General features: G+C 50.5%; 1 protein-coding gene across 1 annotated transcript; it reads right to left on the reverse strand.

Moving 5' to 3' along the window:
* Positions 1-5,551: 5,551 nt before the first annotated feature.
* LOC128336977 (phospholipase A and acyltransferase 3-like) lies at positions 5,552-15,228 on the reverse strand. Its single transcript, XM_053277359.1, has 6 exons — positions 15,179-15,228; positions 10,074-10,333; positions 8,293-8,418; positions 8,044-8,143; positions 7,040-7,308; positions 5,552-6,826 (listed from the first exon to the last, which is right to left on the reverse strand). Exons 2-6 carry the CDS (start codon positions 10,134-10,136, stop codon positions 6,617-6,619), a joined length of 768 nt encoding a protein of 255 aa, XP_053133334.1. The 5' UTR covers positions 10,137-10,333; positions 15,179-15,228; the 3' UTR covers positions 5,552-6,616.
* Between the last annotated feature and the right edge of the window lie 2,403 nt (positions 15,229-17,631).

The raw sequence follows: 17,631 nt of genomic DNA on the forward strand, positions 1-17,631 counted from the left end.
CAAGTATGTATTTTTTTCTTTGATTTTGTACTTCACTGTTATTGTTGTGTGTGTTTCTCTTCTTCACGGTTTGTATTAACGAAAACAAAATGTTTTCTGACCAGCCAAGAATGACACTGAAAGATGGCATAAGTCAAGAGCTTCCTTTGAACAAGGGGTCCTGATGAGGGGCGGACCCAATTCCTTTGCAGGGCTTAGGCTGCATTCAGGTGAGGAAGAGGCACCAGAGTCCATCCAGACCAAAGAGGAGGGGTGACCAAGCTGAGGGCCTCCAGCCGTTGTGGGACTACAATTCCCATCATCCCCCTTAATTGCCACAAGGGGTGATGGGAGTGGCTTCTCCAAGGTTGCCGGCAGGAGTTTCTCTCCAAGCCCTATCTGGAGAAGCTGCCATGGGCAGAACTTGTGGAACTCCCTGGCACTAGAAGAGGCTATTGAGACTAGGTTAGATGACTTTGAACAGGGAGTGGACACATTCATGGACAAAGAGAGATCCCTTAGTGGCTATGAGCCATCATGGCTTCATGGAAACTTATGGATCCTAGATGTTGGTGACATGCAATCTTGGGGGGCTGGCCAAGCAGGAGTAAATTGCTGTTTGTATAAGTTGTTGGAGGAAAAAACTAATAATACAAATACGAATACTAAGAGGTAAAGTGTCAGTTTTGAGTCCTGACGCCCACAGAGCCCTGTGGTTGTCTTTGGTGGAATACAAGAGCGGTTGATCATTGCCTCCTCCCGTGCAGAATGAGATGATGCCTTTCAGCATCTTCCTAGATCGCTGCTGCCTGATATAGTACCAGCCGGGATTCGAACCGGCAACCTTCTTCTTGTTAATCAAGCATTTCCCTGTTGTGCCATTTAAGGCGGCCGTACTACTACTACTACTGTGCACAAGTTCAATTTCCATTATCATCATTGTCATCATAGTCATTATTTCTATATATTTAATTCCCTAAGGCATACCCGAGGCTAATCCCGTGTGTGGCAGCTCTTGCAGGCATTGTGGCTGGTAGGGGTGTGCAAACCGGTTCGAATTAGAACCAGCTCGATGTCAACCATGCCTAGTTTGAGGGTTCAACATTGAGCCAGCCTTGAACCGAACCTGCCCCTGTTTGGCTCAATCTCAAGCCTAACCCCCCGACCAGTTTGGGGATTCTACCTTTAAAATGTTTTTTTAAACGGAAACTTACCACCTCCAGGGGCACTGCCACAGCTGTGAGGGGGGGTGTCTCCAGAGGTTTTTCCTCCCCCACCGCCCCCGGTGTCATTACAGCCCAGTTCGAGCAGTTTTCGGCCCATTCCGGGCCTCTGTGTAGTTGCAGTGGACATTTGGGAGGCTACCACACATGTGCAATGGGCCTCTGTGTGGCCAAGACCCACGGCAGCTCCTCCAGAGGTGGTAAGTTTAAGGTAGAACCCCTGAACCCGAACCGAATTACGGGTTGTTTGGGGGTTTGGGGTGTGCAGAAAACTGAACATGCCTGGTCTGGTTCAAATCCAGTTTGGACTCGAACCAAACCAGGCATACCTGTTTTGTGCACACCACTAGTGGCTGGCAGTGATTCTGGGTCAGTGATCCCCTTTTAGCCATCTTTGAACTGTGTGTTTGGCAAAATGTGCGGTTCTGTGTTGGGTGGGACAGTGTGAGCTTCTGTTCTGCAGTGCTGTGTTGCAAGGCAGGATTGCAAAATGTGTGCACTCTACTTGTTTTGCCCATAGGGAATGATGGGGAACCCAAATCACCCCATTGTTCCCCATGGGTAGGTATTAGGGACACCCAAGTGGGCTGGGTGGTACTGCCTGATGGGTGCTACCTACCACCCAACCCACAAAAGAAACAGGCAAGTGGGCAATTTTTAATTAATTTATTTATTTTTAAAAATCCAAACCCCATTGAATTCTATGAATTTTGGTGGGAAGTTTAATTTTAAAAAATCACCCACTTGTCCATTTCTTTTGTGGGTTGGGTGGTAGTTAGCACCCATCAAGCCCTACCACACAACCCACTTTGGTGTCCCTGGGATCTATCCATGGTGAACAATGGGGTGATTTGAGTTCATCACAAACCACTTGAAAAAGAAAAAACAAGAGGATTCAAAATAGGTTTGGGACTTTTAATTCTTTTGGAGGATTCACATTCCGGATTGTTCACAGTTCCGGGAAGCTGAAAACTTACTCTGTATAATGTCTGTCTCTGATGGAGGACATTTGCCATGAGACGCTTCCCGAGTCAACCCCTTTGAGACATCTGCGGCCCATAGAAGACTTTGGGGGCTGTTTCTGCCCAGGAATGGCTGCTCTTTCATGCCTCTGAGAGAGCTGAAGTGAATTGCAGTTTCTGTGATATCATCATCACCACACTATCAAGATTTTGCTGCATTTTGCATTCAGCAAAGGGAAAAGACAAAAACAAACCCAGCACGTCACATGCAATAAATTAAAACATACCAAAAAATGAAACACATTGAACATTACTGTGGTGCATAGAATACAAAACAGACTTGGTGTGCACATGATTTAAATATGTTAGTTGCATAGGGAGTAACATTCATTAATGACAGCCTAGGCAAACCCCAGACCCCAGTAATCCCAGACTCCTAGATTTAATAGAAAAGGACAAATATGTACAGCAACTTCCTGGGATTTATCTGCCAGCAAATGAATGTTAAAAAATCAGCTCATCTTCCAGGTAGTGCAAAAGGAGCAATTAGCCTCTGATGAGAAAACTGCAATAAAAACTGCTGAATAAACTGCCTCTCTAAAACCAAGATTGTAGATGCACCACAATTTATCTGCAGAAAATTAGAACAGGAAAAAGAAAAGGATCAAGAGCCCTTTTGGGACAATGCAAGAACCGGATAAGATAATGACATCATCCACATCATCTGTTACAAACGCTGGAATTTAGATTTTGATTCTTCTATCATCTCAGACGTGGTAATTTCCTGACTTCGAATACATGACAGGCAAGTTATTTCTAATTGTATTCTGTGTTTAGAAGCATAGAATTATAGGCTAATGTGAAGACTATCTCCTGAGTAAAGGTAAAGGTAAAGTGTGCCGTCAAGTCGATTTTGACTCCTGGTGCCCACAGAGTCCTGTAGTTTTCTTGGTAGAATACAGGAGGGCTTTGCCATAGCCTCCTTCCACACAGTATGAGATGAGGCCTTTCAGCATCTTCCTGTATCACTGCTGCCTGATATAGGTGTTTTCCCATGGTCTGGGAAACATACCAGCGGGGATTCGAACCGGCTTGTTAGTCAAGCATTTACCCGCTGCGCCACTTAAGGTGGTTCATCTCCTGAGTAGTCCCGTTGAAATTAAGTCATCCTTTAGAGTAACTCCTAGATATAATTTTAGAGTTGGAAGGAGTCTTCCAATGTAGAGGTCTTCTAGTCCATCCCTTGCTCGGTATAGGAATTTGCTACAGCATCTCAACGCTGTTTGAAAGTCTCCTATGAAGGAGAGTCCATGAGGTGGGCTGTTCCACTGTCCAACAACTCTTACCATAAGGAAATTCCTCCTAATGTCTTGCCTGAATCTGATTACTTGTGGTTTCAGTCCACTGGTTCATCCTGTCCTCTCCTCAGGAGCAGCAGACAACAAGCTCACCCTTCTTCTCTGTGCTAGCCCTTCAGCTTTGGGAAGACAACTCTTTTCAAATATCTGTTTCTGCTCAGGTTCACAGACCTCCTGGCATTCTGCCCTGCCAGCCATGAGGGTCTGGAACTGACCTTAGGCTTGCAAGTCTGTCTTACTTCACTTGTTTTACAGAGGAACATAGGAAGCCTTCTACTGTGACAGACTCTTGGTCCATCTAGCTCAGCATTGTCCACACTGACTGGCAGCAGCTCTCCAAGGTTTCAGGCAGGGGTCTTTCCCAGCCCTACCTGGAGATGCTGCCAGGGATTGAAACTGGCACCTTCTGCATGCAAAGCAGATGATCTACCTCTGAGCTAAAGCCCCATCTCCCCATGACAAGCAGCTTTATACAAAGTTAGATCATTGGTCCATCTAGCTCAGTTGTCAGCAGCACTTCGTGGTTTCAGAGGGCTGTTTCCTAGCCCTCGCAATGCGAGGGACCTCGCAGGCAAAGCTCTTCCCCTGAGCTATGGTCCTTCCCATTCTTCTGGGACCAGTGTCATGACCCCGTCCTCAGATAGCGAAGAGGTAGGGGAAACTGGCTGTCTGCTAGCAGCTGCAAGGGAACCTGAAGGGCAGAGCCCGGCTGTCAGCCCACAGCAGACACCTGAGGCAATTCCAGTCGAAGCTTCAGGACAACCAGGACCATCAGAGATAGCAGAGACAGGGAATGGAGAGCAGAACACTGAAGTAAACAACGAAGCACCTTTGCAGCCTCACAAGAGAAGACTGATGAGACTCAGACAACAGGTGGAAGAACTCCGGAGAAGCAGGCACCTGCTTTACAAACCAGATAAATCCTAAATCTGTGTCAGCTGGCCGAAGGTGGAGAGCAATTAAGCCTGGCTATAAATCAAGTCCTAAGGCTGCAGCTAAACGCTGGAAGCAACAAGTCTCTTTGAGCCTGCTACAGCCGAGCCTTAGACTCAGAGGAAACCCCAGCTTCATGTTGGCCTCTAGAGACCCAGGCTTTTCCTGCTGCTACTCTGCTACCTGACCGAGTCCTGACAGCTGCCCTAGCTGCCACGCCTCCCCTGGGAATGCCTTGCACTCCTTTTGCTCTGGAACCGTGCTATTTGGTGAGTGGACTGAGTTTGCAGGGAGAGTGTCTGAACCTGATACTTCCAGTAAAGTGTTCTCTTGTGTTTTCTTTGCAGACTGGGGAGGACTTCAAGGAGCTGCCTTCGACTTTGACAGCGACCTTGGCCTGGGCAGGATCCTGACAACCAGGAACCTAGACTCCATTGAAATATCATAACATAGTCACTAGGGAGCACCCTTGATGAGCATCCATTGCTACTAGGGATGTGTGCAGAACTGGTGTGGGCCGGTTTGAAGGCAGGGAGATAACATTAATGGTGGGGGAGGGTGCACTTACCCCTCCGGCTGCATTTCCCCCTCCAGCGCTTGCTCAAAAACTGCACAAGCACGGGCTACTTCTGGTCACTTCTGGTCCCAGGAGAGGATGGGGCAGCAGAGGAGGTACACTGCTGCCCTGCCAGACTGGTTTTTGAGCAAGCACCACCGGGGGAAATGTGGTGGTGGGGTAAGTGCAGCTTCCCCCGGCCTTAAAGTCATCCCCTCTGCCTTCAAACCACCTGGTGTTCGAACCTGTTCAGACACCTGTAAAGGGTTCATACACATCCCCAATTGCTACGCATCCACTCTGCCAGTGACGCCTCAAAATAGCCTCATGGCAAGAAGGTTGCCATTCTTGATAACAACGCTGAAGCTCATCTCCTGCCAGCCAGCTTGGTTTTAATTGCAGAGGTCATCACCCAGGGATCTGGGGCTACCGTGACCGATTCAGGCCTTGACTTGTCCCAGGACACCGTTATGAGCGTCTCTTCACCACAGCTGTTGATGATCCAGGAGCGCGAGGAAGGAACTCCTGTAGCCTCACCTCAAGAAGAGAAAACACAGCCTTTAACCACTAGGCCTGACTGCCCTGCCAGGCCTCAGCCACTGGTCTCAAGAAACATGAAGCTCATTTTTCCTAATCCTGGCTCTGGATATCAGAGAGGTCTGCTTTTCACAGGAATCGGGGTGTAGCACCCCTCCACCAGGATTGGGTCATAGGCCTCCTTCTGCTACAGCTGGTCTCCCTGACAAATTTAGGGAGGCCCCCTGAAGCTAAGCTCCCTTCCCGGGCTACTGCTAGCGTTGAGGGAGGCTCAGTGGTCTAGCAAGGTTGGAGTGGGCCTTGAGACAAAAAGTGAAGATGGACCCACCAGCCCTTTTCCTTTCAATAGCCAGTCCAGAGAGGAGGAGGGAGGGGCACTGCCTGACACCCCTCCTGAAGGGGACACTGCCTGACACTCTTCCTCTTCCCTCCCGCAGAGGACTCCTCTTTCTCAAAGCTGAGATGTGTCTCCAATCAGGAGCCAGCAGTGTGCCAATGAGCTGGGGAGCCAGCAGGTGGCGGGGTGGGGGGGAGAAGGGTGAAGAGCAAACCCTCACCCAGCCCAGGGAGATCTGTTCCACCTTGCCCCATAGTGGGAAAATGCTACCTCATCCCACCAAGCAAACCCCTTTTATTGCAAGGACCTAGACTACATGATCTGTGGCTGCATGAATATGACTTGCACCAAGCAGAGGGGCCCGGAAACATGGCATCTGCAGGACATTTTCCGGAGGGGGGGGCAAAACCAGCAATCCTGTACGCCCCTCACTGGGAGTACGCCCCATTGCATTCAATGGGAAATGGCTCGATTCAGGTGAGGAAGCGAGCTCCACCCCTGACCAGGGTGGGTCTGCCAGCCCCACCCATTACTCTTCATGGGTTGGAAGGAACTCAGGTAGAGACCTGCAGTGGATCCGGTTTCACACATGTGGGGAGGGCCTGTCCTCACGCCTGGGACCCACAATTGCACCAGGCTGACTGAATACATGGAGGTCCCTATGTAGGTATTTCTGGTTACTGCATTGAGGCTACCTATGTATTCATTACGTGCCAGGAAAAGATTCAACCTTACTGGCATGGCATTTGTGGAGACTCGGCTAGGATAAAACTGTGTTGGGAAGTGTCTGAAAAGGACATGTCCTCCTTCTGATGATGCCTTCCATCCTTACCGGAAGAAAAACCTTTACCTGTTGAGGCCAGGTAGATCACCTCTGGAAGGTCTAGGCAGAGATCCCAGTCATCATCATGGTCTTGAATCTGGTCCTCAGGTGTTGGGATCTACAAGAAGGAAATGAAGCAATGTTGGCTTTGTCTAAATCCAGCCTTAAAGTAAAGTTGTGCCGTTGAGTCGGTGCCCTGTGGTTGTCTTTGCTAGAAGACAGGAGGAGTTGACCATTGCCATCTCCCACGCAGTAGGAGATGATGCCTTTCAGCACCTTCCTACATCACTGCTGCCCAATATAGGACTTTCCCATAGTCTGGGAAACACACCTGCTCACTGACAGGGATGCCATAGCGCAGGTATTTGGCAAAATGCTCGCAGTTCCAACTGGCCACGGCATAGTCCATCGTCTCACCAACACTGGCCTCCGCCTCGTGGAGGATATATGGCAAGGGTTTGGGGCAGCATCTCAAATCGCTATTGTTGTTGACCCGGTAATTGTGCTTCCCTGCCACGTTCTTGAGAAGCTCTTTCTTCACCACGGCCTTCTTGGTGTAGACAGACTGGAAAAGGGAGGAGAAATCTCCCAAGCCCTTGTCTCATGAAGAGAGAAAAGAAACACACAGACCATAAGTTGAGTGGCTGGTTAGGGTTAACCCCAACCCCGACCCTGACCCTCAATAAATGAGCTCAGGAAGGAAAGGGCTTGTTTTTGGTCTATTGCACTCAGTGGCGTTCTTATCCCTGGACTTTGGGGCCAAAGTCCAGGGCCTCTACACACCATTGGGCAAACGGGTTCAAAGAACTGGGCTGCTGCCCCTCAGGGGCCACACCTTATGCCCCTGACATGCCCCCCACATCTGATGTCAGCACTGTAAACACAGATTACAACATCGAGGCCACTCTTATGTTTATTATGTGGGGGAAAGAATTTAGCCCCACTGTCAGGGCACGAGGAGTCTTGGGCTAGCATAAGATTGTGAGACCTTTGGGGACAGAGATCCATCTTATTTATTTATTATTTCTCTGTGTAAACCACCCTGAGCCATTTTTGGAAGGGTGGTATAGAAATCGAATCGAATCAAATAAATAAATAAATAAATAGGATTTGCTGGGGGAGGGGTCTGGAAAGGATGTTTCCTCCATTTGATAAAGACTTTCTTGCATGCAGAATGTCCCAGGCTCAATACCTGGCAGCCTCTCCAAGGAGCTTGGAACCTTGGAGAGCCACTGCCAGTCAGTGCAGACAGTACTGAACTGGATGGACCAAGGGTCTGACTCAGTAGATGGCAGCTTCCTATGTTCTTTCCGGGTAAGGGAGAGGAGCCCTTACCTGCTGAAGTCAGGTGGACCACAAACCCGTCACCTACGTAGACAGCCCAGTGGCTGTAAAAGCCCCGGAAAATCTCCACCAAGTCTCCCGGTTCTGGTTCCTACAAAAAGGATATGAGGCAACAGATTCTGAGTGTAAGGACTTAGGAGGCCCAATGTCTTTTTCTGGATGCTGAATTTCCAGAGCTGGGGAAAGGGGGGTGGTTGTCTTCATCTGGGGCTCCCAACGGACCACCGCTGGGCACTTTACCTCTTGCGGCACCAGATTTCCCTTTCTGTTGAAAACCTGGTGGAACAGATATCCGCTGCATCTGGAGAGAGTCCAGTGGGAGGAAATGCTGCAGCTCCTCATCCTCAGGAGTCCATGAACTAGTCCCTGCAAGGAGAAAATGGGGCAATCCGTAGCTAGTAGAAATGGCTCTGGGCCCTGCTGCATTGTTGGATGCTGAGCTTTCCAGGAGGTTGTCTGCTTGCAGGTGTGTGTGTGTGTGTGTGTGTGTGTGTATTGGGGGGGCGCTTCTTCAAGTGGGGGTTCCCAGCGGTCAAACTCTGGCACCATCCACCCTGTACCACCAGCGGTCCATTTCCTCGATAAACCTGGAGGGGGCTTGCTGCCTCGAGGGCGCCACCTAGGCTGCAGTTCCACCTCCATGTGCCAACTGTCAGCTGTCCCCCAAGGGCCAATCCCTGCCCACCATGCCCTATAAAGCCCCAAGCTCAGCAGGTGCTCCTGGGCTTGGCCAGCCCACCTCTTGTGTGAGGACACAGCCTGAGCCCCTGCTCCCGCTTTCCCGGATGGCGACCTTGGATCCTGCCCGGCTTTTGACCTACGCACCTGTCTCTTCTGGCACTGACAATCACTGTTCCCTCTAACAGGGATCCCCAGATGTGGTTGACTACAACTCCTAGCATTCCCAACTGCAGTGGCCTTTGGCTAGGCATCATGGGAGTTGTAGTCAACAACATCTGGGATTCCCTGTTAGAGGGAGCACTGCTGACGGTCCTTGTTTGCTGCTCTGAAAGTGGACTCCTGCCTGACCCTACACCTCCTTTCGGCCCCCTTGGACCGACGAGCCAGCCTCCCACCTTCAGTCTTGGGGCCCAAACAATAGGAGGGCTGGCCTTTGCCACGGCCTGACAGTTGCCACGTGGCTCTTGAGGGAAATGGGGGGGGGGCTTTAGCTGAGAGCTACGTGGGGAAGGATAGAGGCCGTTTTTCTGAGGCTGCATTCTGGCCAGCCCAGTCGTGAGGCTGGGTGAGGCAGCCACACCTCAGGTGGTGGATTGGCAGAGGTGGCAGATTGCCTCCACGAGGCTGCTACCTCCAACTGGCCTGCCAGTGACCTAGTAACGTTGCTCCAGCTGCTCTCACCTTCTTGTTCCTCCTCCACTCTGGCCTCCAAGGGAAGGAAGTGGGAGAGGAAATGAGGAGAGCTGGGCTAGAGTGGAGCTCTTGTTGGCTGCTCCTCGTGTCTTGAAGAGGAGGGGGATCTCCTGGAGAATATGGAAGGGGTCTGCCAGGGTGGGAGAAGGCCCACCGAACAGGGCTGGATTAAAGTCTTTGTGTGATGGAACCTATAAAGAATAGTCTTAGGTCAACCACGGGACAGAAACCACATTCTTCCCTTGCACGACTCTCAGCTGAGAATGAGCGTTTGCAGAAAATGAGGCTCATCGTGTAAATAGCCTCAGTGTAGTGAAGTGGTTAGAGTGCTGGGCTCGGACTGGGGAGTCCTGAGTTCCAATCCCCGTTCAGCCATGAAACTCACAGGGTGACTCTGGGCCAGTCACACCTCTCTCAGCCTAGCCTACCTCGTAGTGTTGGTGTGAGGATAAACATAACCATGCACACTGCTCTGGCTCCTTGGAGGAAGAGCAGGATATAAATGTAGTGAATCAATAATAAGCGAACTGTCCTTTGTCCACAAGGAAACGTCAAAGAGTCAACTCTCCCCACTGCATTAAGACAAAGGTTAAAACATCCATAAACCCCTGTAACAAGTTCAAATTGCAGAGAACCCTTGTGCTTACCATGATGTTCGGTTCATTCCAGTTCCTTTTAACATCTGGCTGTGAGATGCTCCCATTCGACATCAGGGCTGGGAGAGGAATCAGATTCCAAAAAATGGTGAGTTAGGAATTCGGTGAGACCCAGAGGCTTGCTACTTGCATGCAGGGAGCTTGGCCAGGACTGGAGCCACTGATGGGGTTGGGTGGAGCTGTACGGACCGATCCCAGGGCCCCTCCCCGGACATTCAGCTTTCGTTTTTGAAAAGTGTCTCCTCTTTTTCCTTAGAACAGAGATAAATAAGGTTGGGATGTGCATGAAACCAATTTTTCCAGTTCAGCTCGAATCCAAACCGGATTTGAGCTGAACCAGCCCGATTCGGGCTTGGGCTCGGCCAAATCCGGTCCAGTCTCTGGGCTTCTCCAACACCCTACCCTCTCCGGACTCTCAAATGACAGTTCACACATGCAGAGACCCGAACCGGGCCGCAGCCAGTCTGGACTGTCATTTGGGGAGGCCAGTGGGGGGGGGGCAGTTGGAGAAGCCCCCCGCTGCCACCTCTGATGTCTCCTCCACCTCCACCTCTCCTTGCTCCCCTCCCCTCCTTTAATTAAAGTGGAATAACAACCCCCACCGGACCACAACCCCCTTCCCCCAAGAATTCATGTTTGTGTGGGACTACCCTGATCAGGGTGTGGGGCTACTTGGGGGTGGGTGGGTGGTGGTACCATCACTGGCAGAAGAAGTATTTCTATGGAATGGAATAGCGGGGTATTTAAATGGGTTTGAATGCTTTTTCCATGCCTCCGAGAATGCACGATTGCTCTGGGCACACCCCCTTCAAGATTGTGGCCAATCGCTGCTGCCCCACTGATGTGGTGATGCTTTGCCCACAGTCTGGCCCTGATGCTTGCTGTGATCGGCCTCGGAGGCTGAGCAGAAAGGAGGGGCTCCCCTCTCCTGCAACTGGAGTTTGGCGGGTCACGGTGTGGCGAATGTCTGTGGCGCGTTTTGGAGTGGCGAATTGAAACCTCGGCTGCGTTCACCTCCGGTTTGGTGTTACGTGTGAATATGGCCATTATGTTCAACACATGACAGCAATACACCTCTTCTTTGAGGGAGCCTGTACAAGGTTAACTTCTAAAATGAACTCCTGTATACAAAAGCATTACACCATGTGTAATGACTGAAGAGAGTTCCTGTATTGGGGAGGAAACCAAGTTTTGAGGGAGGAACTGGGGAGGAAACCAGCTGGAGCGCTGACCCCCTTTCCCTGCAAAACTGAGGAGGAAACCAGGAACTGGGAACTGGGAACCAGGAACTGGGAACTAGAACTGGAATTGAGAACTGGAACAGGGAACTGGAGCTGGAGCTGGAACGGAACTGGGAACTGGGAACCAGGAACTGGGAACTGAACTGGAATTGAGAACTGGAACAGGGAACTGGAGCTGGAGCTGGAACTGGAATGGAACTAGGAACCGGGAACTGGGAACTGGAGCTGGAAACTGGAACTGGGAACCGGGAACTATGATCTGGGAACTGTGAACTGTGAACTGTGAACCGGGAACTGGGAACCGGGAACCAGGAACTGGGAACCAGGAACCAGGAACCAGGAACTGGGAACTAGAACTGAATTGGGAACTGGAACAGGGAACTGGAGCTGGAACAGAACTGGGAACCAGGAACTGGAAACTGAAAACTGAAAACCAGGAACTGGGAACTGAACTGGAACAGGGAACTGGAACAGGGAACTGGAGCTGGAACTGGAATGGAACTGGGAACCAGGAACTGGGAACTGGGAAATGGGAACTGGGAACCAGGAACCCGGGAACCCGGGAACTGGGAACTGGGGAGGAAACCAGCCCGAGTTCTGACCCCCTTCACCTGCAAAATATCACAACACTGAAAACTGGATAAAAACTCCTTTTTCCTGAGGAAACAAACCCCAGGATGTTAGCTTCTGAAGAAACCACTCCACATCATAGTTCTTAATGGAAAGGAACCACGTTCTACCAAACATAAGCTGAGAAGGAGCAGAGGGGAAAATAGAAACCAGAACTCCCCCTTCTTTTGGAAGGTTGTTAGATGAAAAGAGATAAAAATGGCTGCTCCACTCCCCCCCCCTCGCCACTCCCCCCTCTGTGGCTGTTGTGGACTTTCTTTCTCACTCACATCGACACAGAAGACACCCCCCCCCCGCTCTCAGCCAGCCTTCTTGCATAATTGTCCCACCCATTTCCCTCCTCCCTGACTCTCTCCCTCCCCCGCATAAGTTCCCTTCTTCCTCTGCCCCCTCACCCTCCCCCAGCACTGACATTTTGCCGGAGATCATATTACGACGAGAGCACAGGGATTTAAAAAACCCAACATTTAATATCTCTATACCATATTCCCATGCCTTCCAAGTGCTTTCTAGACACCCTCTGAGTTAGTTGGTAAGAAGGCCGGGCTGGCTACGAATGGGTGCATAACAGGACACCCAGCAGTGCCAGGTTATGGAGAGCTGCTCTGCCCTAAGCCCATTCGCTTTCCAAGGGTTACACTGGAGGAAGTTTGTAGAAGATTGCAACGCATGCTTGCCCGATGAGTCAGTGAATTCAAATCCCCGATCTGCCTTTATTTCACACAATGGCTAAAGGGAAGCCACACTCACTCTCCGCACACAATATGTGTTCCGACTTGCAAAGGAGGGACAGCCCTATTTGAGCGGGTGCTTGTTTCCAGGCTGCAGACATAATGAAAAACATTGTGCTCTGGACGGAGAGGAACTGGGAATGCTTTAGTGGATGGTGGCGAGAAGTCGGGGAGCTGCATTTCCTTCCAACCCCCTCAAAATGAACATCACCATGATCATCCAATCCAACCCCCTACCAAATCAGGATACTGGCGGCCCGTGAAGCCGCGGTGGTGGCCCCCTGGCCCCACCCCCCAGTCTGATGTCAGACACGGGCCCAGCTAGCCACGCCCCGCATCTGATGTCAGACGCAGAGGGCGTGGTCTCCCTCCCAAATGGGGCCACGCGGCCCAGTTTGGAAGTGAGAGTGGCCAGCGTTGCATTGGGCAGCGAGACCAGGAGTGGCTCTCCCTACCTTTAAGGCAGGGAGACTCACTCCGGCCACGCTGCCAACGCAGTGCAGGCCGATTTCGGCTCCAAACGGGACTGTGCGGCCCCATTTGGGACCAAAATAATGCCCCGCGTTTGATGCCAGATGTGGGGGGCGTGTCTGGGGCTGCACTTGCGGCCCCTGATTGGTGACGGCCCGGGTTCTTTGAACCCGTCCGCCCAACAGTGGCTCAGCCCCTGCACCAAATCTTTGCGCTAGTTTGGCGTCATTTTGTGCCACAAACCCTGAGTTTTGTGCTGCCTCCTTTAAGGGCGTGATGGACATCTCAAATTGTGGTCCCAAGGAAAGGCGCCCCAAATGAATATTCCCTATCCACTCCTAACCACGTAGGGATCCCCTTAAGACCTCCTCTAAACTTTTCTGCTAGTTTTGTGCCACACACCTCGAGGTTTGTGCTGCTTCTTACAGATGTAACAGACATCTCAAACTGGGGTTCCAAGGAAATGCTCCCCCAAACAGTATTTTCATATCATTGTGGTATCTCCCCCCAAACCTCTATGAGTGTTTTGGGAAGATTTGGTGCCGTTTTGTGCCACAACCCCTGAAATTTGCGCTGCCTTGTTTAAGGGGCATCTCAAACTGGGTTTGTGGGAGATGTCTATGGAACATATTCAAATGTCTGGAGCATTTTCTTGGATCTCCAGTTTGATATACCACAACGATGTGAAAATTCCCCACGTTTTATTTTGGTACCATAACAGACTTAGGAAATGAGTTGGGAGTTTCCCTTCACCTTTTCCTGCTTGAGTTAATTCATCTGAAGCATACCAACTGTGACAGGGCACAGAAGCAAAGATTCCATTCGGAAACCACTTCAGTGCTTCAGCGGTGGGCGGGGTGTCCGTTTCAATTTGCTCCATTGACAGCATGGAGTTCTCCTTGTTTTGACCCCAATTTGGAAAGTACCTCTGATTTGGGAATGCTGGTCTTGTAGCAGGGAGCATGAATTGCCCTCGTTGCTAAGGAGGGTCTGCCTTGGTTTGCATTTGGATGGGAGACTGCATGTGAGTGCTGTAAGATGTCCCCCCCCCTTTGGGGATGGGGCCACACCTCAGTGGAAGAGCATCTGCTTTTCTGAGCTAGATGGACCAAGTGTCTGACTCAGTATAAGGCAGCTTCCTAAGGGATGGGACCGTAGCTCAATGATAGAGCATCTGCTTTGCATGCCAAAAGGTCCCAGGTTATCTCCCAGGTATCTCAGGTAGGGGCTGAGAGAGATTCCTGCCTGCAACCTCGGAGAAGCCGCGGCCAGTCTGTGTAGACAATACTGAGCTAGATAGACCAAGGGTCTGACTCAGTATATTTGATTTCCACCTGTCCTTTTGCCTTTTCAAAATAGAGAAGGGGTCATTTTCATAATGGAAGCAGACTACAGAGAAAGGGTTCGCCGCCACCAAGAGTTAACTGGATTCCCATCAGCCTTTCCCTCCTTTGGTGACTACAACTGCCCTGATTTAAATCAACACACACACATACACACACACACCCTGCCCCGGAGGCTTTTCGGACAGCAGGCTTTACTGTGCGTTTGGGGCATATCGGATACCGTGATGCAAAAAGAAGATTTATTGTTTTTTAGCCTTGGACATAAAATGGGCTAGGTTCCAATGCGGGAGGGACGGGGGATGGACGAACACCCAAATTGTGTGTGAAGCAGACCTTGTTCACCCCTCTCCTCAGTGGCCCCTTGGAGTGAGGGAGATAACGAAGAAAAGAGGGAGGGGTGCAGCTGGGGGGGGCCCTCAGGAGCAGGCCAGTAACCAGCCTCAAATTTTTTTTGTGGGGGATTGCAAAAGTAAGGGGAAGCAGGTTATAAAATGCTCAGTGAAATATCCCATGGAGTGAATCTGGGGGCTATGTGAATGCACACCCACCCAACCCAAAGCAAAAGTTGCAGTTAAGTCGCCGTCTGAAAAAGCTCCCGGGCACCATCTCAGCAACCGCAACCGTATGAAAAAGACTCCGCCGCGGCTGAAAACGGGCTCCAAGCAGCCGGTACTTACAGCGTGGTCCTCTTTCTTCCCACAGCAGGAGCTGCCAGCCACAAATCTGCTCTTTGGGTCTGGGAGAAGTAGAGCTGTGGGGTGATTGCATTGATGTCACCTCCCCCGGAATTTCCATTTATGGAATGAGAGCTGTAAACTTTTTGGGTTCTATTTTTGTTCTGCCATTGAAACAGATGTCAGCAGGGTGTGTGTGTGTGTGTGTGTGTGTGTGTGTGTGTGTGTGTGTTGATCCCTGCACCTTGTTTCCAGATCTCTGTATTTGAGCGTCTAGGAAGTGCTGGCATACCAACACAATGTGTCAAATAAGAACCTTTCTATCGAAGTTCAGAAGACGTACAGTTTGCAATGAGCACGTTCCTTAACTAAGCAAATGGGTTTGTGGACTGGGGGAGGAGTGTGTGTGTGTGTGCACAATGCTGGATTTAGGCACAAGGGGCCTCTGAATCTTTTTAAAAAGACTAAATTTAAAGTTTTACATTAACTGGCTGAAAAATAAAAGGGGAAAAAACCCCTCTAAAACAGACATTATTGTTCTGATAAGACCAAAATATATTTACATGGTGTGACGACAGAGGAATTGAGAATGATGTTTTTGAAGTTTATTCTTACCTTCCCCACCCCTAGATATGACATAAAGTTGTGCCGTTGAGTTGGTGTCGACTCCTGGTGCCCACAGAGCCCTGGGGTTGTCTTTGGTAGCATACAGGAGGGGCTGACCATTGCCTCCTCCCACGCCGGATGAGATGATGCCTTTCAGCACCTTCCTATATTGCTGCTGCCCGATATCAGTGTTTCCCATAGTCTGGGAGACATACCAGCGGGGATTTGAACTGACAACCTCCTGCTTGCTAGGCAAGTCATTTCCCCGCTGCGCCATTAGGTGGCTATACAATACATATATACAGATGTGAGACCCTTGGTCTCTCTAGCTCAGTATTATCTACACAGACTGGCAGCGGCTTCTCCAGGGCTGCAGGCAGGAGTCTCTCTCAGTCCTAACTTGGAGAGGTTGCCAGGGAGGGAATCTGGGACCTATGTACCTAATGGCGCAGTGGGGAATGACTTGACTAGCCAGCCAAAGGTTGCCGGTTCGAATGCCCTCTGTTATGTTTCCCAGACTATGGGAAACCCCTCTATCGGGCAGCAGCAATATAGGAAGATGCTGAAAGGCATAATCTCATACTGCGTGGGAGGAGGCAATGGCAAACCCCTCCTGTATTCTACTAGAAACAGCAACAGGACTCTGTGGTCGCCAGGAGTCAACACCGACTCGATGGCACACTTCACCTTGAAAGGGAGGGAGCATCATCTTCCAGTGCCACTTCCCAGGCAATGCTGCTCCAACATCCTCCCTTGCAGGTCCCTCCCTCCTCCCTCTCTGCCTCAAGAGAGGAGGAGTGTCTGCAGTTTGAACCACCAGGCATCTGAGGTTCCAAGTTCCCTCCCTGGCGGCATCTCCAGATAGGGTTGAGAGAGACTCCTGGCTGTTCCTTGGTGAGCCATTTCCAATCCGTGTCGGCAATACTGAGATAGTCGGAACAATGTCTGACTCAGTTTAAGGGGATTTCTATGCCCCTAAAGCATTGACGCTTTTGAACTTGGGTGCTGGAGAAGACTTTTGAGGATCCCATGGACAGCCAGGAAAACAAACCCATGGATCATAAAACAAATCCATACAGAATTCTCACTCGAGGGACAAATGACCAGGCTCAAACTATCCTCCTTCAGACACATTCTGCCAAGACCCAGCTCCCCTGAGAAGTCCATCATGCTGGGGAAAGTGGAAGGAAAGAGAAGAAGAGGACGGCCAGCAGCAAGGTGGATGGACTCGATGACGACAGCAATGAAGGCACCACTGAGAGACCTTCAAGGCCAAGTGGAAGACAGATCATCCTGCAGAGAATCTAGCTATGTGGTCGCTAAGGGTCAACACCAACTAGACGGCACTCAGTCAATCAATCAATCAATCAATCAATCAATCAATTCCCATAGAGCAGGGCTGCACAACTCAAATGCCCTGGTGGACCCACAACTTGGCGCACAGGGGCCAGGGTCACATTTTTAGCACATTATTACCTTAAAATTATTATTAGTTACTGGTGGATCTATTCCCCCAGTCAATGGACCCATAGTTTTAACCAAGGAGAGTGTCCAGAGAATAGGTCCTGTCCCTGCTCAATCAGTGGGGCCCCTAGAGTGCATGCCAGCCCCAAACAAATGCCAACTCCTCTCCTCTCCCTAAATTGTCCTTGATTTCAGGCTGCAATCCTAGGCATGCTTACATGGGAGTCAGCCTCACGGGGCACACCACGGAGCATATTTCTGAGAAAGCATGCACAGGATGGCACTATCAGGCAGTTTCCACCTCCTGTGTTGCTGCAGGATACCTGGGGGCCAGGAAAATAGTCCCTGCTGGCCGAATCCGCCCCCCCGGGCTGTATGTTGTGCAG

The sequence above is a fragment of the Hemicordylus capensis genome, chromosome 14, assembly GCF_027244095.1.
Source record: "Hemicordylus capensis ecotype Gifberg chromosome 14, rHemCap1.1.pri, whole genome shotgun sequence".
Classification (NCBI taxonomy): Eukaryota; Metazoa; Chordata; class Lepidosauria; order Squamata; family Cordylidae; genus Hemicordylus; species Hemicordylus capensis.